A 25,720-nucleotide genomic window follows, 5' to 3' on the forward strand; every position below is an offset into this window, starting at 1 on the left:
GCCGGTGTAGTGCGTGCATGTAGTATGTTATTAGGATCCCCATTAGCTGTAGTGAAAGCAGCAGCTACTCTTCCTGGGGTCCACATGAAACATGACATAATACAGAACATTAATAGACAAGAACAGCTCAAGGACAGAACTACATACATTTAAAATGTCACACCACATACTGCAGCCTATGTATCAATACATACTCACAAAACATATAGGTTTTAAATAAGGGGAGAGGCGTTGTACCCGTGAGGTGGTTGCGTTATCTGTTTTTCAAAGAAAAACAGGTTTTCTGTTCACTTGAGCAATCTGAAATCATGGCTCTAAATATGGAATACGTTGTCTTGAACTGTGTGTGTGTTTGGGAGTTGGCCGTGGGGAGACATGATGAAGAGCTATATCATTCAGACTCCCTGTGTATTATGCAGGGATTTAAATCTTTGAGCGTTTTTTTGTCCAAACAGTGAAAAAAAAAATGAAAAAATAAAAATAAATAACAGATTTTTTTTTATATATATATATATATATTGTATAGATATATTTTTTGTGCATGAATTTTCTGGATATAGTAAACTGCTTTCAATGTTAACTAAAATGACTAAAACGGTAATGTCTGCTTCCAACTCACACTCTCAAACACGTAGATCCCCTGAACTCAGCTCACTCTCCAGATCACACTCTCAAACACGTAGATCCCCTGAACTCAGCTCACTCTCCAGATCACACTCTCAAACACGTAGATCCCCTGAACTCAGCTCACTCTCCAGATCACACTCTCAAACACGTAGATCCCCTGAACTCAGCTCACTCTCCAGATCACACTCTCAAACACATAGATCCTCTGAACTCAGCTCACTCTCCAGATCACACTCTCAAACACGTAGATCCCCTGAACTCAGCTCACTCTCCAGATCACACTCTCAAACACATAGATCCCCTGAACTCAGCTCACTCTCCAGATCACACTCTCAAACACATAGATCCCCTGAACTCAGCTCACTCTCCAGATCACACTCTCAAACACATAGATCCCCTGAACTCAGCTCACTCTCCAGATCCCACTCTCAAACACATAGATCCCCTGAACTCAGCTCACTCTCCAGATCACACTCTCAAACACGTAGATCCCCTGAACTCAGCTCACTCTCCAGATCACACTCTCAAACACATAGATCCCCTGAACTCAGCTCACTCTCCAGATCACACTCTCAAACACATAGATCCCCTGAACTCAGCTCACTCTCCAGATCACACTCTCAAAAACGTAGATCCCCTGAACTCAGCTCACTCTCCAGATCACACTCTCAAACACATAGATCCCCTGAACTCAGCTCACTCTCCAGATCACACTCTCAAACACATAGATCCCCTGAACTCAGCTCACTCTCCAGATCACACTCTCAAACACATAGATCCCCTGAACTCAGCTCACTCTCCAACTCACAAACACATAGATCCCCTGAACTCAGCTCACTCTCCAGATCACACTCTCAAACACATAGATCCCCTGAACTCAGCTCACTCTCCAGATCACACTCTCAAACACGTAGATCCCCTGAACTCAGCTCACTCTCCAGATCACACTCTCAAACACATAGATCCCCTGAACTCAGCTCACTCTCCAGATCACACTCTCAAACACATAGATCCCCTGAACTCAGCTCACTCTCCAGATCACACTCTCAAACACGTAGATCCCCTGAACTCAGCTCACTCTCCAGATCACACTCTCAAACACATAGATCCCCTGAACTCAGCTCACTCTCCAGATCACACTCTCAAACACATAGATCCCCTGAACTCAGCTCACTCTCCAGATCACACTCTCAAACACATAGATCCCCTGAACTCAGCTCACTCTCCAACTCACAAACACATAGATCCCCTGAACTCAGCTCACTCTCCAGATCACACTCTCAAACACATAGATCCCCTGAACTCAGCTCACTCTCCAGATCACACTCTCAAACACACAGATCCCCTGAACTCAGCTCACTCTCCAGATCACACTCTCAAACACACAGATTCCCTGAACTCAGCTCACTCTCCAGATCACACTCTCAAACACACAGATCCCCTGAACTCAGCTCACTCTCCAGATCACACTCTCAAACACACAGATTCCCTGAACTCAGCTCACTCTCCAGATCACACTCTCAAACACGTAGATCCCCTGAACTCAGCTCACTCTCCAGATCACACTCTCAAACACGTAGATCCCCTGAACTCAGCTCACTCTCCAGATCACACTCTCAAACAAGTAGATCCCCTGAACTCAGCTCACTCTCCAACTCACACTCTCAAACACGTAGATCCCCTGAACGCAGGTCACTCTCCAGATCACACTCTCAAACACGTAGATCCCCTGAACTCAGCTCACTCTCCAGATCACACTCTCACGTAGATCCCCTGAACTCAGCTCACTCTCCAACTCACACTCTCAAACACGTAGATCCCCTGAACTCAGCTCACTCTCCAGATCACACTCTCAAACACATAGATCCCCTGAACTCAGCTCACTCTCCAGATCACACTCTCACGTAGATCCCCTGAACTCAGCTCACTCTCCAGATCACACTCTCACGTAGATCCCCTGAACTCAGCTCACTCTCCAGATCACACTCTCAAACACATAGATCCCCTGAACTCAGCTCACTCTCCAGATCACACCCTCAAACACGTAGATCCCCTGAACTCAGCTCACTCTCCAGATCCCACTCTCAAACACACATATTCCCTGAACTCAGCTCACTCTCCAGATCACTCTCAAACACACAGATCCCCTGAACTCAGCTCACTCTCCAGATCACACTCTCAAACACTCAGATTCCCTGAACTCAGCTCACTCTCCAGATCACACTCTCAAACACGTAGATCCCCTGAACTCAGCTCACTCTCCAGATCACACTCTCAAACACATAGATCCCCTGAACTCAGCTCACTCTCCAGATCACACTCTCAAACACGTAGATCCCCTGAACTCAGCTCACTCTCCAGATCACACTCTCAAACACATAGATCCCCTGAACGCAGCTCACTCTCCAGATCACACTCTCAAATACATAGATCCCCTAAACACAGCTCACTCTCCAGATCCCACTCTCAAACACATAGATCCCCTGAACTCAGCTCACTCTCCAGATCACACTCTCAAACACATAGATCCCCTGAACTCAGCTCACTCTCCAACTCACAAACACATAGATCCCCTAAACACAGCTCACTCTCCAGATCCCACTCTCAAACACATAGATCCCCTGAACTCAGCTCACTCTCCAGATCACACTCTCAAACACATAGATCCCCTGGACTCAGCTCACTCTCCAGATCACACTCTCAAACACATAGATCCGCTGAACTCAGCTCACTCTCCAGATGACACTCTAAAACACATAGATCCCCTGAACTCAGCTCACTCTCCAACTCACAAACACATAGATCCCCTAAACACAGCTCACTCTCCAGATCCCACTCTCAAACACATAGATCCCCTAAACTCAGCTCACTCTCCAGATCACACTCTCAAACACATAGATCCCATGAACTCAGCTCACTCTCCAGATCACACTCTCAAACACATAGATCCCCTGAACTCAGCTCACTCTCCAACACTCAAACACATAGATCCCCTGAACTCAGCTCACTCTCCAACTCACAAACACATAGATCCCCTAAACACAGCTCACTCTCCAGATCCCACTCTCAAACACATAGATCCCCTGAACTCAGCTCACTCTCCAGATCCCACTCTCAAACACATAGATCCCCTAAATGCAGCTCACTCTCCAGATCACACTCTCAAACACATAGATCCCCTGAACTCAGCTCACTCTCCAACTCACACTCTCAAACACATAGATCCCCTGAACTCAGCTCACTGTCCAGATCCCACTCTCAAACACATAGATCCCCTGAACTCAGCTCACTCTCCAGATCACACTCTCAAACACATAGATCCCCTGAACTCAGCTCACTCTCCAGATCACACTCTCAAACACATAGATCCCCTGAACTCAGCTCACTCTCCAGATCACACTCTCAAACACGTAGATCCCCTGAACTCAGCTCACTGTCCAGATCACACTCTCAAACACGTAGATCCCCTGAACGCAGCTCACTCTCCAGATCCCAATCACCTGAATTCTGATCACCTGTTCACACACCTGTGTGTCATTATCACACACTATTTAGTTCAGTTCTTTGCACCCCATCATTGTGAGGTATTGTTTGTTTTGTGACTCCTAGTTGGTGCTCATGGTTTTCCCTGTAATTTAATCCTCCTGTGTATGATAGTTTTCGCCTGCCTCACTAACGACACCTTTTGTGTACCTGCTGTACATAGTCTATCGGTAAATAGCCCACCCAATTTTACCTACCTCATCCCCATACTGTTTATATTTATTTACTTTTCTGCTCTTTTGCACACCAATATCTCTACCTGTACATGACCATCTGATCATTTATCACTCCAGTGTTAATCTGCTAAATTGTAATTATTCGCCTACCTCCTCAAGCCTTTTGCACACAATGTATATAGACTCTATTTTTTTTCTACTGTGTTATTGACTTGTTAATTGTTTCTTCCATGTGTAACTCTGTGTTGTTGTCTGTTCACACTGCTATGCTTTATCTTGGCCAGGTCGCAGTTGTAAATGAGAACTTGTTCTCAACTAGCCTACCTGGTTAAATAAAGGTGAAATAAAAATAAATAAAATAAATAAATTGCCTATTCCCTGCCTGTACTTTAGCCTATCGGATTTCCTATTGCCTGATCTCCCGGATGACGTCACTAGCCTTCTCCCTGCCCGTACTGTTACATACCAGTACATACCAGTACATACCAGTACATACCACGGCTCCTGCCACGCCCACCACCTAAAGCCCTTATTTTTTGTTGTTGTTTTAGTTCCATAAGAAACTCTGTGTGTCTAACTCCCGTGTGTGTGTGTGTGTGTGTGTAGTGGTGCTGTGACATCACAGTCTCTTTGCGTCGTCGTGACGACTCAGAGCTTCTACAACGGAGGAAATTAGGCAGCAGGTGTAAACTGAACCGTGCTCTCTAGTAGAAGTCGTTCAGGCTCTTGAAGTGCCGAGTCTGATTGGTTACTACAGGATCGTCCTGGATACCGGGGCCATTTAGAAAATGGGTCGGGACAGGAGACCTATTAGACAGTAGGGTAGTCTATGGGTGTTGACTTAATGGCACATTAGTCCCTATATAGCGCACTACGTTTGAACAGGGTCTGTATTAGGGCTTTGGTAAAAACGTAGTGCACTTACGTAGGGGATATAGGGTGTCATTTCAGACACACCCTATTGGTCAGGGTAGTGATCTCCAATAGGTCCATTGATCCTGTCTGCTGCTGGAGGCACAGAGTGCTCCATATCCTCTTCTATCAAACAGACAACTGTATTCTCTGTTCGGGCCAGACAACTAGTTCTGCCTGTGTCTGCGTTTGTTTGACATGCAACCGTAGTTACGCACCGGTCGATACAACAGGATGTGTTGCATTCAAATCTGTCTATCACACGTCAATATATAACTTTTTTAAGACCTTGCAGGGTGGACTCAGAAGCGTATTGATTAGACTCCCAACTGTCGACTGTACTGACTATGCTGTGGTATACCGTACATGTCTTTAAATGTACATCAGAAGGTTGGTTTACAGTCCGTCTGTCCACATGTTTGTGGACAGTTGTCCCAGTGACATCATGGACATTCTATTGCAGTCCGACATCAAACTTGTCGTCGTCGTTAGGAACAAAATTCTAAACACCAAAAACGACAGTTTGCATGACATCGGCAGACTGGCGGTTCGAATAGCATACCTGCTCTGTTTGAACACAAATAAACAAATCTGTTTAAAAATGTAACTACAATATGTTCATCTAGCAAGCCAGGCAACTAAAAGCAACTTTTGAAAAAATGTTTTGGTTCATTGCTAGCTTGTTAGCTAGCTAGCTGGCTAGCCTGTGATGATGAAAAAATGATGAGCACAACATATCTATAACAATAATGAATTACAAGATCATTATTTACAAGGTAATGACAAGCAAAAAAACACACAAAAAAAGGCTAATTTACAGTTGTGAATGTGACAACACAAAAAAGCAGAACATTCTGTCTGTAGAATTTATTGACGCCGTCGCAACGACAGAGTCAACGTTGAAACTGTTTCATGTCTGTGCGACAAGAAAACAGAAACTCACATTGACGGTCTAACAGACAGAGTATAAATGTAATGTTATTTTGACCAGAGACACTTGTCGAATTCTCATTTGTCTACAGACACGACGTTAGACCAAGTATAAACCCGCCTTTTATGTCATCCCGGCCTTCTGTTCTGAAGCTACAGTTCCTTTTTCTTTTTTTTTTAAGGTAATCAATGATTGAGAAGAAAAAAAGTTGTTGGCTGGAACATTCCAAGGCCAATGCCATTGGTTGTTATCAGAGAAATGGTCCTATTGATTCCTGGTTGTCTGACTTAGCTCCACCAATACTGGTAGATACATTAACACTGGTAGATAAATTAATACTGGTAGATACATTAACACTGGTAGATAAATTAATACTGGTAGATAAATTAACACTGGTAGATAAATTAATACTGGTAGATAAATTAACACTGGTAGATAAATTAACACTGGTAGATAAATTAACACTGGTAGATAAATTAATACTGGTAGATAAATTAACACTGGTAGATAAATTAATACTCGTAGATACATTAACACTGGTAGATAAATTAATACTGGTAGATAAATTAACACTGGTAGATAAATTAATACTGGTAGATAAATTAACACTGGTAGATAAATTAATACGGGTAGATAAATTAACACTGGTAGATAAATTAATACTGGTAGATAAATGAACACTGGTAGATAAATGAACACTGGTAGATAAATTAACACTGGTAGATAAATTAATACTGGTAGATAAATTAACACTGGTAGATAAATGAACACTGGTAGATAAATGAACACTGGTAGATAAATGAACACTGGTAGATAAATGAACACTGGTAGATACATGAACACTGGTAGATAAATGAACACTGGTAGATAAATGAACACTGGTAGATACATTAATACTGGTAGATAAATGAACACTGGTAGATACATTAACACTGGTAGATAAATGAACACTGGTAGATAAATGAACACTGGTAGATACATTAATACTGGTAGATACATGAACACTGGTAGATACATGAACACTGGTAGATAAATGAACACTGGTAGATACATGAACACTGGTAGATACATGAACACTGGTAGATAAATGAACACTGGTAGATAAATGAACACTGGTAGATAAATTAATACTGGTAGATACATGAACACTGGTAGATACATGAACACTGGTAGATAAATGAACACTGGTAGATAAATGAACACTGGTAGATAAATGAACACTGGTAGATAAATTAACACTGGTAGATAAATTAACACTGGTAGATAAATGAACACTGGTAGATAAATGAACACTGGTAGATACATGAACACTGGTAGATAAATGAACACTGGTAGATAAATGAACACTGGTAGATAAATTAATACTGGTAGATACATTAACACTGGTAGATAAATTAACACTGGTAGATAAATGAACACTGGTAGATAAATGAACACTGGTAGATAAATGAACACTGGTAGATACATGAACACTGGTAGATAAATGAACACTGGTAGATAAATGAACACTGGTAGATAAATTAATACTGGTAGATACATTAACACTGGTAGATAAATTAACACTGGTAGATAAATGAACACTGGTAGATAAATGAACACTGGTAGATAAATTAATACTGGTAGATACATGAACACTGGTAGATAAATGAACACTGGTAGATAAATGAACACTGGTAGATAAATGAACACTGGTAGATAAATGAACACTGGTAGATACATGAACACTGGTAGATAAATGAACACTGGTAGATAAATGAACACTGGTAGATAAATTAATACTGGTAGATACATGAACACTGGTAGATACATGAACACTGGTAGATAAATGAACACTGGTAGATAAATGAACACTGGTAGATAAATGAACACTGGTAGATACATGAACACTGGTAGATAAATGAACACTGGTAGATACATGAACACTGGTAGATACAGCATGAAAGATGCCACTATGTATGGACCTGACAGTCCACCTCCCCATTTTGATACCCTTAAAAGAGGAAGTTAGATAACATGGTTACTGTAGATACATAGAAGATTCTAGCTATTCTTCATTCTAGAGGTAAAATTGATTTCTCTTGAGAATTTTGTTTTTATAGCCTACTATATATTTTTTAGGAGTGAGACGATTTTCAGACTGAGAAATATGGGTGATCAATATTTATTTCTAGGCGATGTAGTAAACTATAGCCTAAACATATTTCCTTACAACTGCCCAGATAACTGCACATACATAGGCTATATAGCCTGCTGTATTTAATTGAGACAGCACGCGCACCTGATCTCGCAGGCCTTGCATAAGTGTTCATCCCCCCCTTGCCGTTTTTCCTATTTTGTTGCATTACAACCTCTAATTTCAATGGATTATTATTTGGATTTCATATAATGAATATACACAAAATAGTCCCAATTGGTGAAGTGAAAAAAATGTTTTAAAATATTTAAAAAACGTAAAAACTGAAAAGTGGTGTGTGCGTATGTATTCATCCCCTTTGCTATGAAGCCCCTTTGCTATGAAGCCCCTTTGCTATGAAGCCCCTTTGCTATGAAGCCCCTTTGCTATGAAGCCCCTTTGCTATGAAGCCCCTTTGCTATGAAGCCCCTTTGCTATGAAGCCCCTTTGATATGAAGCCCCTAAATAAGATCTGGTGCAACCAATTACCTTCAGAAGTCACATAATTAGTTAAATAAAGTCCACCTGTGTGCAATCTAAGTGTCACATGATCTGTCACATGATATATATGTCTCAGTATATATACACCTGTTCTGAAAGGCCCCAGAGTCTGCAACACCACTAAGCAAGGGGCACCACCAAACAAGCAGCACCATGAAGACCAAGGATATCTCCAAACAGGTCAGGTACAAAGTTGTGGAGAAGTACAGATCGGGGTTGGGTTATAAAAAAGTATATGAAACTTTGAACATCCCACGGAGCACCATTAAATCCATTATTAAATATGGAACGAATATGGCACCACAAACCTGCCAAGAGAGGGCCGCCCACCCAAACTCACGGACCAGGCAAGGAGGGCATTAATCAGAGAGGAAACAAACCTGCCATGAGAGGGCCGCCCACCAAAACTCACGGATCAGGCAAGGAGGGCATTAATCAGAGAGGCAACAAAGAGACCAAAGACAACCCTGAAGGAGCTGCAAAGCTCCACAGCAGAGATTGGAGTATCTGTTCATAGGACCAGTTTAAACCGTACACTACACAGAGCTGGGCTTTACAGAGGAGTGGCCAGAAAAAAGAAAAAAATAAGCAAAGATGTTTGGTGTTCACCAAAAGGCATGTGGGAGACTCCCCAAACATATGGAAGAAGGTACTCTGGGACTAAAATGTAGCTTTTTGGCCATCAAGGAAAACGCTATGTCTGGCACAAACCCAACACCTCTCATCACCCCGAGAATACCATCCCCACAGTGAAGCATGGTGGTTGCAGCATCATGCTGTGGGGATGTTTTTCATCGGCAGGGACTGGGAAACTGGTCAGAATTGAAGGAATGATTGATGGTGCTAAATACAGGGATATTTTTGAGGGAAACCTGTTTCAGTCTTTCAGAGATTTGAGACTGGGACAGAGGTCCCTACGCATACTGCTAAAGCAACACTCAAGTGGTTTAAGGGGAAACATTTAAATGTCTTGGAATGGCCTAGTCAACACCCAGACCTCAATCCAATTGAGAATCTGTGGTATGTCTTAAAGATTGCTGTACACCAGCGGAACCCATCCAACTTGAAGGAGCTGGAGCAGTTTTGCCTTGAAGAATGGGCAAACATCCCAGTGGCTGGATGTGCCAAGTTTAAAGAGATGTACCCCAAGAGACTTGCAGCTGTAATTGCTGTACAAGATGGATCTACAGAGTATTGACTTTGGGGAGTGAATAGTTAGTTATACACGCTCAAGTTTTCAGATTTTTTTTGCCTTATTTCTTGTTTGTTTCACAATTAAAATTTATTTTTTGCATTTTCAAAGTGGTAGGCATGTTGTGTAAATGAAATGATACACCCCCCCAACTCTGATACACCCCCCCCCCCAACCCCCCAAGTATTCACCCCCCAACAAAATAGGAGAAATGCCAAGGGGGGGGGGGGGGGGGGGGGGGGTGAATACTTTCGAAAGCCACTGTATGTCTGCTGAACTGGAAGCAACAAGTATGCTAACAGCGACACTTGCTATGTTTTGCATAGAGGATATAGCATACGTACCTTTTAGGAGACAAATAAATGGGCCATTAATACCAGGACGCAACATTCGCCATTTTCCTTTTCAATGATGATTCCATTTTCTGATTGCTATTGGTTTGAGTACCTTCCACTTCTTTCCATTATCAAAAAATGTATTGACAGACACTGTCGTAAATTACAGTTGCATCATATTTAAGATAATTTCATATTTAAATTCACTGTCACGTGATTCTCCACCCCATGTAGACACCCTACTCTACAGTATTTCGATGAGACCAGACATACTAGACACACTTGAACTACCACCCCAAACTAGGAGAGGAGAAGTTGACGCAGCGAATTCTGTCTGAATAATGAAACAAACAACAAAAAAATGTTATTTTAATACAATAGGTAGGCTAATGCATACAAAGCAAAAAGATGACCGTTTCCAACTAACCTGCGGGAAAATAAAAATATTTATTAATTAATATAATTAATAAATTAATAATTTAATAATTAATAATTATTAATATTTCCATTCCAAAGTCGTCTGTCTGACTGCCCGCAGCATGAAAAATGCCGACTGGAATGCAGTTCTCTATTTCCTACAACCCTTATGAAAAAAAAACACACATTTCACTTTCTGGCTAATGGTGCCTGGTGTTCTAATTCAGAACAAATCTCTTTCCTGATATTAGAACCGTTCTGTTCCCCCTCTTCTCCCAGCGATCGTTGGTTCAATCCCTCTCCTCCCAGCGATCATTGGTTCAATCCCTCTTCTCCCAGCGATCATTGGTTCAATCCCTCTCCTCCCAGCGATCATTGGTTCAATCCCTCTTCTCCCAGCGATCATTGGTTAAATCCCTCTTCTCCCAGCGATCATTGGTTCAATCCCTCTTCTCCCAGCGATCATTGGTTAAATCCCTCTTCTCCCAGCGATCATTTTTTAAATCCCTCTTCTCCCAGCGATCATTTTTTTAAATCCCTCTTCTCCCAGCGATCATTGGTTCAATCCCTCTTCTCCCAGCAATCATTGGTTCAATCCCTCTTCTCCCAGCGATCATTGGTTTAATCCCTCTTCTCCCAGCGATCATTGGTTCAATCCCTCTTCTCCCAGCAGTCATTGGTTGATTATCTCTTCCTCCAGCAGTAATTGGTTGATTCCCTCTCCCCCCAGCAGTCATTGGTTGAGAGACCATGCAGGATCCGGAAGCTGGGGCTTTCTTTAACGATGATGTGTGATTGGTTAATAATGAAAGAGTTACTGAATTATTTAGTCTGCATGGGAGTCTGTTTGTGCAGCGCAGCACAGTGCTTCTCTCTGTGTGTGGCATTCTATATATAACCCAGAGAGGATGCCTGGCTCTGCCGTTCAAAATTAAAACAACAAACACCTCTGTGGCTTTGCTTTCAACATGACTTTATCTAATATTGAGGAATGCCAACTGTTTGATCCCTTCATTTCATCACGCTATTTAATTCAAAGACTTCGTAACACATCTCCTTCAGGGTTTTCAACCCAATCTGACTAAAGAGCTTTCTTGATAGATGACCATCGTCCTGCACTATGTTTTAGATATTTCTTTATTCTTTATCTAGAGACAATTAGGTTACAGTGAGAGTCTAGATGATCTGGCTGTGGGAGAATAGAGAAGAAGGATACATATATTAAGTAATGCTCCTAATGCCAGAGGAGCCTGAGTGAGTATTACTGCCCTCCGCAGTGGCTGGCATCGACAGGGTAATGGGATCGAGATCAAGCTGCTGGTGGCCAGTTCTGTTGGAGTGGGCAGACCAGGCAGGGGGTACCCCGCTGGGCAGCAGCACTGTGTCCAATACTGCAGGCTCTGATACTGCAGGCTCTGATACTGCAGGCTCTAATACTGCAAGCTCCAATACTGCAGGCTTCAATACTGCAGGCTCTAATACTGCAGGCTCTAATATGGCAAGCTCCACTACTGCAGGCTCCAATACTGCAGGCTCTAATACTGCAGGCTCTAACACTGCAGGCACTATTACTGCAGGCTCTAATACTGCAAGCTCCAATACTGCAGGCTCCAATACTGCAGGCTCCAATACTGCAGGCTCCAATACTGCAGGCTCTAATACTGCAGGCTCTAATACTGCAGGCTCTAATACTGCAGGCGCTATTACTGCAGGCTCTAATACTGCAGGCTCTAATACTGCAGGCGCTATTACTGCAGGCGCTATTACTGCAGGCTCTAATACTGCAGGTGCTAATACTGCAGGCTCCAATACTGCAGGCTCTAATACTGCAGGCTCTAATACTGTAGGCTCTAATACTGCAAGCTCCAATACTGCAGGCTCTAATACTGCAGGCTCTAATACTGCAGGCTCTAATACTACAGGCTCCAATACTGCAGGCTCTAATACTGCAGGCTTTAATACTGCAGGCGCTATTACTGCAGGCTCTAATAGTGCAGGCTCTAATACTGCAGGCGCTAATACTGCAGGCTCCAATACTGCAGGCTCTAATACTGCAGGCTCCAATACTGCAGGCGCTAATACTGCACGCTCCAATACTGCAGGTTCTAATACTGCAGGCTCTAATACTGCAAGTTCCAATACTACAGGCTCCAATACTGCAGGCTCTAATACTGCAGGCTCTAATACTGCAGGTGCTATTACTGCAGGCTCTAATAGTGCAGTCTCTAATACTGCAGGCTCCAATACTCCAGGCTCTAATACTGCAGGCTCTAATACTGCAGGCTCTAATACGGCAAGCTCCAATACTGCAAGCTCCAATACTGCAAGCTCCAATACTGCAGGCTCTAATACTGCCGGCGCTATTACTGCAGGCTCTAAGAGTGCAGGCTCTAATACTGCAGGTGCTAATACTGCAGGCTCCAATACTGCAGGTTCTAATACTGCAGGCTCTAATATTCCAAGCTCCAATACTGCAGGCTCCAATACTGCAGGCTCCAGTACTGCAGGCTCTAATACTGCAGGCGCTATTACTGCAGGCTCTAATAGTGCAGGCTCTAATGCTGCAGGCGCTAATACTGCAGGCGCTAATACTGCAGGCTCTAATAGTGCAGGCTCTAATACTGCAGGCTCTAATACTGCAGGCTCTAATAGCGAAGGCTCTAATAGTGCAGGCTCCAATACTGCAGGCTCTAATACTGCAGGCTCTAATATTGAAGGCTCTAATACTGCAGGCTCTAATAGCGAAGGCTCTAATAGTGCAGGCTCTAATACTGCAGGCTCTAATACTGCAGGCTCTAATACTGCAGGCTCTAATAGCGAAGGCTCTAATAGTGCAGGCTCTAATAGTGCAGGCTCTAATACTGCAGGCTCTAATAGTGCAGGCTCTAATAGCGAAGGCTCTAATAGTGCAGGCTCCAATACTGCAGGCTCTAATACTGCAGGCTCTAATATTGAAGGCTCTAATACTGCAGGCTCTAATACTGCAGAGGCTAATACTGCAGGCTCTAATAGTGCAGGCTCAAATACTGCAGGCTCTAATACTGCAGGCTCTAATACTGCAGGCTCTAATACTGCAGGCTCTAATACTGCAGGCTCTAATAGTGAAGGCTCTAATACTGCAGGCTCTAATACTGCAGGCTCCAATACTGCAGGCGCTAATACTGCAGGCTCCAATACTGCAGGTTCTAATACTGCAGGCTCTAATACTGCAAGTTCCAATACTACAGGCTCCAATACTGCAGGCTCTAATACTGCAGGCTCTAATACTGCAGGTGCTATTACTGCAGGCTCTAATAGTGCAGGCTCTAATACTGCAGGCTCCAATACTCCAGGCTCTAATACTGCAGGCTCTAATACTGCAGGCTCTAATACGGCAAGCTCCAATATTGCAGGCTCCAATACTGCAAGCTCCAATACTGCAGGCTCTAATACTGCCGGCGCTATTACTGCAGGCTCTAATAGTGCAGGCTCTAATACTACAGGTGCTAATACTGCAGGCTCCAATACTGCAGGTTCTAATACTGCAGGCTCTAATATTGCAAGCTCCAATACTGCAGGCTCCAATACTGCAGGCTCCAGTACTGCAGGCTCTAATACTGCAGGCGCTATTACTGCAGGCTCTAATAGTGCAGGCTCTAATGCTGCAGGCGCTAATACTGCAGGCGCTAATACTGCAGGCTCTAATAGTGCAGGCTCTAATACTGCAGGCTCTAATACTGCAGGCTCTAATAGCGAAGGCTCTAATAGTGCAGGCTCCAATACTGCAGGCTCTAATACTGCAGGCTCTAATATTGAAGGCTCTAATACTGCAGGCTCTAATAGCGAAGGCTCTAATAGTGCAGGCTCTAATACTGCAGGCTCTAATACTGCAGGCTCTAATACTGCAGGCTCTAATAGCGAAGGCTCTAATAGTGCAGGCTCTAATAGTGCAGGCTCTAATACTGCAGGCTCTAATAGTGCAGGCTCTAATAGCGAAGGCTCTAATAGTGCAGGCTCCAATACTGCAGGCTCTAATACTGCAGGCTCTAATATTGAAGGCTCTAATACTGCAGGCTCTAATACTGCAGAGGCTAATACTGCAGGCTCTAATAGTGCAGGCTCAAATACTGCAGGCTCTAATACTGCAGGCTCTAATACTGCAGGCTCTAATAGTGAAGGCTCTAATAGTGAAGGCTCTAATACTGCAGGCTCTAATACTGCAGGCTCTAATAGCACAGTCTCCCCTGTCTTCGAGGCTCCACACTGCAGGTTTAGTGATTAGGGAACAATATAAGACTAGTGGATTACTGTTAATTATTATTCTGGACTATCCCATTCCTCATGTACAATACATTACACTGCCAGTGTATTAGTCATCGTTTTCCAGTGTTTGCTGTTAAAAAACATTATGAACACTCTGTTCTTCCCATGACATCGACCGACCAGGTGAATCCAGGTGAAGTCTATGATCCCTTATTGATGTCACCTAAATCCACTTCAATCAGTGGAGGTGAAGGGGAGGAGACAGGTTAAAGAAGGATTTTAAAGCCTCGGGACAATTGAGACATGGATTGTGTGTGTGTACCATTCAGAGGGTGAATGGGCCAGACAAAATATTGAAGTGCCTTTGAACGAGGTAGTAAGTGCCAGGCACAACGGTTGGTGTCAAGAACTGCAACGCTGCTGGGTTTTTCACGCTCAACAGTTTCCTGTTTGTATCAAGAATGGTCCACCACCCAATGGACATCCAGCCAACTTGACCCAACTGTAGGCAGCATTGGAGTCAACATGGACCAGCATCCCTGGTGAACGCTTTCGACACCTTGTAGAATCCAACTCAATATTAATAAGGTATTCTTAATGTTTTGTGTAGACGTTAATCTACCACTCTGCTGGCATTATCTAACAATAATGTGTAAAGATGATAGATTCGTTAGCTATTCATATTAATTGCTATAACCTGCTACGAATGTAGAAGATGCAATGCACAGAAGCAGCTTCTTGAAATCATGTGTAGCTTCCTATCAGATATTCTGAGTACTTCAGTACATGTTCAGCATCAGGTCTATTGGCAGGATTAGACACAATCGCCTGGCCGCTCCGACTGTACACAAGGCTAATCCCATCAGATATGTAGTGTACTGGGTTCAGTCAGATATCTACTGTACTGGGTTCAGTCAGATATCTACTGTACCGTACTGGGTTCAGTCAGATATCTACTGTACTAGGTTCAGTCAGATATCTACTGTACCGTACTGGGTTCAGTCAGATATCTACTGTACTGTACTGTACTGGGTTCAGTCAGATATCTACTGTACTGGGCTCATTCAGATATCTACTGTACCATACTGGGTTCAGTCAGATATCTACTATACTGTACTGGGTTCAGTCAGATATATTCTGCACTGTACTGTCCTGTACTGGCTTCAGTCAGATATCTACTGTACTGGGTTCAGTCAGATATATTCTGTAATGGCTTCAGTCAGATATCTACTGTACTGTACTGGGTTCAGTCAGATATATTATGTACTGTACTGGCTTTAGTCAGATATCTACTATACTGTACTGGGTTCAGTCAGATATGTACTGTACTGGGTTCAGTCAGATATATTCTGTACTGTACTGTCCTGTACTGGCTTCAGTCCGATATCTACTGCTACTGTACTGTACTGGGTTCAGTCAGATATCTACTGTACTGTGCTCAGTCATATCTACTATACTGTACTGGGTCCTCCACAGTCCTCAAGGCCATTAACTCTCCACAGTCCTCAAGGCCGTTAACACTCCACAGTCCTCAAGGCCGTTAACACTCCACAGTCCTCAAGGCAGTTAACACCATTTTCTTCTCATTTCAGGCCACAATCGGAATAGACTTCCTATCAAAAACGATGTACTTGGAAGACCGAACGGTATGTAGCTCAATCTAAACTGCCGTTTCAATGTCAACACCAGGTCCACACCTTGTCCCTGTGCAATATCGTCACCTCAGTGTTAGATATACAGGTGTGTTAGATATACAGGTGTGTTAGATTTACAGGTGTGTTAGATATACAGGTATGTTAGATATACAGGTGTGTTAGATTTACAGGTGTGTTAGATATACAGGTGTGTTAGATATACAGGTGTGTTAGATATACAGGTGTGTTAGATATACAGGTGTGTTAGATATACAGGTGTGTTAGATATACAGGTGTGTTAGATTTACAGGTGTGTTAGATATACAGGTGTGTTAGATATACAGGTGTGTTAGATATACAGGTGTATTAGATATACAGGTGTGTTAGATTTACAGGTGTGTTATATATACAGGTGTGTTAGATATACAGGTGTGTTAGATATACAGGTGTGTTAGATTTACAGGTGTGTTATATATACAGGTGTGTTAGATATACAGGTGTGTTAGATATACAGGTGTGTTAGATATACAGGTGTGTTAGATTTACAGGTGTGTTATATATACAGGTGTGTTAGATATACAGGTGTGTTAGATATACAGATGTGTTAGATATACAGGTGTGTTAGATTTACAGGTGTGTTAGATATACAGGTGTGTTAGATTTACAGGTGTGTTAGATATACAGGTGTGTTAGATATACAGGTGTGTTAGATATACAGGTGTGTTAGATATACAGGTGTGTTAGATTTACAGGTGTGTTAGATTTACAGGTGTGTTAGATATACAGGTGTGTCAAACGTCACCTCAGTGTTAGATATACAGGTGTGTTAGATATACAGGTGTGTTAGATATACAGGTGTGTTATATTTACAGGTGTGTTAGATTTACAGGTGTGTTAGATATACAGGTGTGTTAGATTTACAGGTGTGTTAGATATACAGGTGTGTTAGATTTACAGGTGTGTTATATTTACAGGTGTGTTAGATTTACAGGTGTGTTAGATATACAGGTGTGTTAGATTTACAGGTGTGTTAGATGATGGAGGGATTGTGTGTTCCTGGTGTAACTCGGGCAGTTGTTGTTGCCATCCTGTACCTGTCCCGCAGGTGTGATGTTCGAATGTACTAATCCTGTGCAGGTGTTGTTACACAGTGGTCTGCCACTGCGAGGACGATCAGCTGTCCGTCCTGTCTCCCTGTAGCGCTGTCTTAGGCGCCTCACAGTACGGACATTGCTATTTATTGCCCTGGCCACATCTGCAGTCCTCATGCCTCCTTGCAGCATGCCTAAGGCATGTTCACGCAGATGAGCAGGGACCCTGGGCATCTTTATTTTGGTGTTTTTCAGAGTCAGTAGAAAGGCCTCTTTAGTGTCCTAAGTTTTCATAACTGTGACCTTAATTGCCTACCGTCTGTAAGCTGTTTGTGTCTTAACGACCGTTCCACAGGTGTATGTTCATTAATTGTTTATGGTTCATTGAACAAGCATGTGCAACTGTGTTTAAACCCTTTACAATGAAGATCTGTGAAGTTATTTGGATTTTTACTAATTATCTTTGAAAGACAGGGAACTGAAGAAGGGACGTTTATTTTTTTGTTGATGAGTTTAGGTGTCCCAAATGGCACCCTATTCCCCATAGGGCTCAGTAGTGCACTACATAGGGAATGGGATGCAGTCCACGGTTTGTGGGTTATAAACCCTTAAGTTATACAGTGATCGGTCCACACACACACACACACACACACACACACACACACACACACACACACATCATTTGAAGTAGGCCTGACATTGATGTCATGTTCCACGGTATAAGAAATGTAAATGTATTCAATGTAACGTGTGTATGTCTGTCTGAGCTGAATCACGGATTTTACATACCCTGACATTGAGAAGGTGTCAATGGGGATACAGGGGCGTGAGTTTATGTTAATATACTTTGTGTTGGTACTACTTTGTGTGTGTGTGTGTGTGTGTGTGTGTGTGTGTGTGTGTGTGTGTGTGTGTGTGTGTGTGTGTGTGTGTGTGTGTACATTGGTTGCCTGTGTGTGTGCCTGTGTGTGTGTGTGTGTGGTGTGTGTGTGTGTGTGTGTGTGTGTGTGTGTGTTTGTGTGTGTGTGTGTGTGTGTGTACATTGGTTGCCTGTGTGTGTGCCTGTGTTTGTGTGTGTGTGTGTGTGTGTGTGTGTGTACACTATATGCGTTCCAGTGATGTACAATACGCCAGTGTGAACATGGTGAGTAATCTGACAGTGCTCAGGTGTGTCTCTGATCCCCAGGTGTGTCTCTCTGATCCCCAGGTGTGTCTCTCTGATCACCAGGTGTGTCTCTGATCACCAGGTGTGTCTCTCTGATCCCCAGGTGTGTGTCTCTGATCCCCAGGTGTGTCTCTCTGATCCCTGGTGTGTCTCTCTGATCCCCAGGTGTCTCTCTGATCCCCAGGTGTGTCTCTCTGATCCCCAGGTGTGTCTCTCTGATCCCCAGGTGTGTCTCTGATCCCCAGGTGTGTCTCTGATCCCCAGGTGTGTCTCTGATCCCCAGGTGTGTCTCTCTGATCCCCAGGTGTCTCTCTGATCCCCAGATTTCTCTCTGATCCCCAAGTGTCTCTCTGATCCCCAGGCGTCTCTCTGATCCCCAGGCATCTCTCTGATCCCCAGGCGTGTCTCTGATCCCCAGGCGTGTCTCTGATCCCCAGGCGTGTCTCTGATCCCCTGGCGTGTCTCTGATCCCCAGGTGTCTCTCTGATCCCCAGGTGTCTCTCTGATCCCCAGGTGTGTCTCTCTGATCCCCAGGTGAGGTTGCAGCTGTGGGACACGGCAGGACAGGAGCGCTTCAGGAGCCTCATACCCTCCTACATACGAGATTCTACTGTGGCTGTGGTGGTTTATGATATTACAAGTGAGTGGGGATCACTCGCACGCACACACACACACACTCCCTTCATGGCTCCCTTCATGGCTCCCTAACATGGCTCCCTTCATGGCTCCCTTCATGGCTCCCTTCATGGCTCCCTTCATGGCTCCCTAACATGGCTCCCTTCATGGCTCCCTTCATGGCTCCCTAACATGGCTCCCTTCATGGCTCCCTATCATGGCTCCCTTCATGGCTCCCTAACATGGCTCCCTAACATGGCTCCCTAACATGGCTTCCTTCATGGCTCCCTAACATGGCTCCCTAACATGGCTCCTAACATGGCTCCCTAACATGGCTCCCTAACATGGCTCCTAACATGGCTCCTAACATGGCTCCCTAACATGGCTCCCTAACATGGCTCCCTTCATGGCTCCCTAACATGGCTCCCTAACATGGCTCCCTTCATGGCTCCCTAACATGGCTCCCTTCATGGCTCCCTAACATGGCTCCCTAACATGGCTCCCTAACATGGCTCCCTAACATGGCTCCTAACATGGCTCCCTAACATGGCTCCCTAACATGGCTCCTAACATGGCTCCTAACATGGCTCCCTAACATGGCTCCCTAACATGGCTCCCTTCATGGCTCCCTAACATGGCTCCCTAACATGGCTCCCTTCATGGCTCCCTAACATGGCTCCCTTCATGGCTCCCTAACATGGCTCCCTAACATGGCTCCCTAACATGGCTCCCTAACATGGCTCCTAACATGGCTCCCTAACATGGCTCCCTAACATGGCTCCCTTCATGGCTCCCTAACATGGCTCCCTTCCTGGCTCCCTAACATGGTTCCGTAACATGGCGGCAGGTAGACTTGTGATTCGAGCTTTAGACCAGTAACCAAAAGGTTGCTGGATCGAGTCCCGGAGCTGACGAGGTAAAAATGTGCCGCTCTGCCCCTGAACAAGGCAGTTAACCTACTGTTCCCCTGTAGGCCGTCGTTGTAAATAAGAAATTGTTCTTAACTGACTGGCCTAGTTAAATAAAGGTTACATTTAAATCCCCGAAGGCTGTTTTTAAGTTTTCACCTTGAAGCGAACGAGCAGTGGGTGTTTCTTGTCAAGTCGCTTTAATATGGTACGACCTTTGAACCCAGGAACACACAGTCCTGCGTTCTGAACGGGAACGGGGGGTGTGTCAAGGTCAATAGGAATGGATTGATAGGAATATTACCAAACCCACATAGAAATTGTCTTAACATTTTGATCATCTTATATCTGAGAACCATATGCAAATTAAATTACTGAATATTTAAGTTATACAGTGTATGCACAACCATTCTTTGTCGACAGGCACGTTTAAACAATATCTGATATTTCAATCCACTTGAAATACTATTGTACTTCTGCTGTTCCTCCACAGATGTGAACTCCTTCCAGCAAACGTCCAAATGGATCGACGACGTCAGAACAGAGAGAGGAAGTGATGTCATTATCATGCTGGTCGGCAACAAAACAGACTTGGGAGATAAGAGGTGTGTGTGGCGTTCCGTTCAGTCATGATTTCTGTAGCAGCCTCTTGCATTTCATGCTGTGTTCAGAAGCGCAGGGGTCTTATTTATGGACCAGGGCGGAGACGAGGCTTTTTACTGTGTGTGTTTTTCATGCTTCAGCCACATTTAATTAAAACATGAGACGTAGAGTAGTATTGCCTCGGGTTAGTCCGTCTCACTGCCTTTCGATGTGCCCTCAGCATCCCGTCCAACAAACCCAATGACACCACTGCCAGGTAGAGGCGCTGTCACAGCCGTGCTAAACCACCACAAACAAATCCTACATCTCTATTTGTTTTTAAATTGTATTTTATATACATTTAAATCATTTATCAGACGCACTTATCCAGAGCGATTTACAGTAGTGAATGCATTTTTTTTCTTCTATCTTTCCGTACTGCTCTCCCTGTGGGAATCGAACCCATAACCTTGGCGTTGCAAGCGCCGTGCTCTGCCAACTGAGCCACACGAGACCAAATGGCTCTCTATTCCCTTTACAGTGCCCTGCATTTGACCAGAGGCCTATGGGTACAGTAAAGCACTATAAAGGGAACAAGGTGTTATTTGGGACGTGAACAAAACCCAACTTCACAGTGATGGTCAGCACCTTTAAGCCAGGCGCGGTAATGATACCTTTTACTGGGTCGTTAACATGGCAGGCAGAGCTGGCGGAGGATAGGTTAGGATACACCTCTGCCTCTGCTGTAGCCGATATTCCCACCGGCATGCTCACATCTCAGAGCCAGAGGCTAAATCCCAAATAGAACCCTATTACTTACACAGTGCACTACTTTTGACCAAAACCCTGGTCGAAAGTAGTGCACTATATAGGGAATAGGGTGCCATTTGGAAAGCTCACCAGTGTCTAATTGATCTAGGGAAGGCAGATAAAGTGCTGTGCAAGGCAGTTTCCTGAGTTAGACTGACTGGATCAGTCAATTAACATTCAAGGAAGGCGGCCATAACGGCAGATAAAAGCTATGGGACAGGGATTAGAGAAGACTATGGGACAGGGATTAGAGAAGACTGTAGGACAGGGTTTAGATCAGGCTGTAGGACAGGGATTAGATTAGGCTGTAGGACAGGGATTAGAGAAGACTATAGGACAGGGTTTAGATCAGGCTGTAGGACAGGGATTAGATCAGGCTGTAGGACAGGGACTAGATCAGGCTGTAGGACAGGGATTAGATCAGGCTGTAGGACAGGAACTAGATCAGGCTGTAGGACAGGGACTAGATCAGGCTGTCGGACAGGGATTAGAGCAGGCTGTAGGACAGGGTTTAGAGCAGGCTATAGGTCAGGGATTCGATCAGGCTGTATTACAGGGATTAGAGAAGGTTGTAGGACAGGGACTAGATCAGGCTGTAGGACAGGGACTAGACCAGGCTGTAGGACAGGGATTAGAGCAGGCTGTAGGACAGGGTTTAGATCAGGCTGTAGGACAGGGTTTAGATCAGGCTGTATTACAGGGATTAGATCAGGCTTTAGGATAGGGATTAGATCAGGCTGTGGGACAGGGACTAGATCAGGCGGTAGGACAGGGTTTAGATCAGGCTGTAGGACAGGGATTAGATCAGGATGTAGGACAGGGTTTCGATCAGGCTGTAGGACAGGGACTAGATCAGGCTGTAGGACAGGGACTAGATCAGGCTGTAGGACAGGGACTAGATCAGGCTGTAGGACAGGGATTAGATCAGGCTGTAGGACAGGGACTAGACCAGGCTGTAGGACAGGGAATAGAGCAGGCTGTAGGACAGGGTTTAGATCAGGCTGTAGGACAGGGTTTAGATCAGGCTGTAGGACAGGGTTTAGATCAGGCTGTATTACAGGGTTTAGAGCAGGCTGTAGGACAGGGTTTAGATCAGGCTGTATTACAGGGATTAGATCAGGCTGTAGGACAGGGTTTAGATCAGGCTGTAGAACAGGGACTAGATCAGGCTGTATTACAGGGATTAGATCAGGCTGTAGGACAGGGTTTAGATCAGGCTGTAGGACAGGGTTTAGATCAGGCTGTATTACAGGGTTTAGAGCAGGCTGTAGGACAGGGTTTAGATCAGGCTGTATTACAGGGATTAGATCAGGCTGTAGGACAGGGTTTAGATCAGGCTGTAGAACAGGGACTAGATCAGGCTGTATTACAGGGATTAGATCAGGCTGTAGGACAGGGTTTAGATCAGGCTGTAGGACAGGGATCAGGCTGTAGGACAGGGATTAGATCAGGCTGTAGGGCAGGGATTAGAGAAGGCTGTAGGACAGGGTTTAGATCAGGCTGTAGGACAGGGTTTAGATCAGGCTTTAGGATAGGGATTAGATCAGGCTGTAGGACAGGGACTAGATCAGGCGGTAGGACAGGGTTTAGATCAGGCTGTAGGACAGGGAATAGATCAGGCTGTAGGACAGGGTTTCGATCAGGCTGTAGGACAGGGACTAGATCAGGCTGTAGGACAGGGACTAGATCAGGCTGTAGGACAGGGACTAGATCAGGCTGTTGGACAGGGATTAGATCAGGCTGTAGGACAGGGATTAGATCAGGCTGTAGGACAGGGATCAGGCTGTAGGACAGGGATTAGATCAGGCTGTATTACAGGGATTAGAGAAGGTTGTAGGACAGGGATTAGATCAGCTAGCTACCATATGTGAGATTTTGATAAAAACAAAATGCTACTTTGTAGACATGGTGCAGTGTGTTAAGACAGGGCTGTCTTGTAGACATGGTGCAGTGTGTTAAGGCTGGTGTGTAGACATGGTGCAGTGTGTTACGACAGGGCTGTCTTGTAGACATGGTGCAGTGTGTTAAGACAGGGCTGTCTTGTAGACATGGTGCAGTGTGTTAAGGCTGGTGTGTAGACATGGTGCAGTGTGTTACAACAGGGCTGTCTTGTAGACATGGTGCAGTGTGTTAAGACAGGGTTGTCTTGTAGACATGGTGCAGTGTGTTAAGACAGGGCTGTCTTGTAGACATGGTGCAGTGTGTTAAGACAGGGCTGTTGTGTAGACATGGTGCAGTGTGTTAAGACAGGGCTGTCTTGTAGACATGGTGCAGTGTGTGCACTGTAAATACTGACAGGTGGTAGTATACTGTTATACTGTCAGGTGGTAGTATACTGTAAATTCTGTCAGGGGGTAGTATACTGTTATACTGTTGGGGGGTAGTATACTGTAAATACTGTCAGGTGGTAGTATACTGTTATACTGTCAGGGGGTAGTATACTGTTATACTGTCAGGGGGTAGTATACTGTAAATACTGTCAGGGGGTAGTATACTGTTATACTGTTATACTGTCAGGAGGTAGTATACTGTAAATACTGTCAGGGGGTAGTATACTGTAAATACTGTCAGGTGGTAGTATACTGTTATACTGTAAATACTGTCAGGGGGTAGTTTACTGTTATACTGTAAATACTGTCAGGTGATAGTATACTGTTATACTGTCAGGTGGTAGTATACTGTTACACTGTCAGGTGGTAGTATGCTGTAAATACTGTCAGGTGGTAGTATACTGTAAATACCGGCAGGTGGTAGTATTCTGTAAATACTGTCAGGTGGTAGTATACTGTAAATACTGTCAGGTGGTAGTATTCTGTAAATACTGTCAGGTGGTAGTATACTGTAAATACTGTTAATACTGTCAGGTGGTAGTATACTGTTATACTGTCAGGTGGTAGTATTCTGTAAATACTGCCAGGTGGTAGTATACTGTAAATACTGTTAATACTGTCAGGTGGTAGTATACTGTAAATACTGTTAATACTGTCAGGTGGTAGTATTCTGTAAATACTGTCAGGTGGTAGTATACTGTTATACTGTCAGGGGGTAGTATACTGTAAATACTGTCAGGGGGTAGTATACTGTTATACTGTCAGGTGGTAGTATACTGTAAATATTGTCAGGGGGTAGTATACTGTAAATACTGTCAGGTGGTAGAATACTGTAAATACTGTCAGGGGGTAGTATACTGTAAATACTGTCAGGGGGTAATATACTGTAAATACTGTCAGGTGGTAGTATACTGTTGTACTGTAAATACTGACAGGTGGTAGTATGCTGTTATACTGTCAGGAGGTAGTATACTGTAAATACTGTCAGGTGGTAGTATACTGTTATACTGTCAGGAGGTAGTATACTGTAAATACTGTCAGGGGGTAATATACTTTAAATACTGTCAGGTTGTAGTATACTGTTATACTGTAAATACTGTCAGGGGGTAGTATACTGTAACTACTGTCAGGGGGTAGTATACTGTTATACTGTAAATACTGTCAGGTGATAGTATACTGTTATACTGTCAGGTGGTCGTATACTGTTATACTGTCAGGTGGTAGTATACTGTAAATACTGTTAATACTGTCAGGTGGTATACTGTTATACTGTTATACTGTCAGGAGGTAGTATACTGTAAATACTGTCAGGTGGTAGTATACTGTTATACTGTCAGGGGGTAGTATTCTGTAAATACTGTCAGGTGGTAGTATACTGTAAATACCGTCAGGAGGTAGTATACTGTAAATACTGTCAGGTGGTAGTATACTGTAAATACTGTCAGGTGGTAGTATACTGTTATACTGTCAGGGTGTAGTATTCTGTAAATACTGTCAGGTGGTAGTATACTGTTATACTGTCAGGGGGTAGTATGC

At 44.0% G+C, this 25,720-nt stretch overlaps 1 protein-coding gene across 1 annotated transcript in view; it reads left to right on the forward strand.

The window, feature by feature from the left end:
• Nucleotides 1–25,720, forward strand: part of LOC139409581 (ras-related protein Rab-6B) — a 159,861-nt gene that overhangs the window by 66,766 nt on the left and 67,375 nt on the right. The window contains exons 3-5 of the mRNA XM_071154949.1: nucleotides 16,642–16,695; nucleotides 19,474–19,579; nucleotides 20,956–21,067. Coding sequence (XP_071011050.1) covers nucleotides 16,642–16,695; nucleotides 19,474–19,579; nucleotides 20,956–21,067 — 272 coding nt within the window. The remainder of the gene's footprint in view (nucleotides 1–16,641; nucleotides 16,696–19,473; nucleotides 19,580–20,955; nucleotides 21,068–25,720) is intronic.

Source organism: Oncorhynchus clarkii, chromosome 5, assembly GCF_045791955.1.
Source record: "Oncorhynchus clarkii lewisi isolate Uvic-CL-2024 chromosome 5, UVic_Ocla_1.0, whole genome shotgun sequence".
Taxonomy (NCBI): Eukaryota; Metazoa; Chordata; class Actinopteri; order Salmoniformes; family Salmonidae; genus Oncorhynchus; species Oncorhynchus clarkii.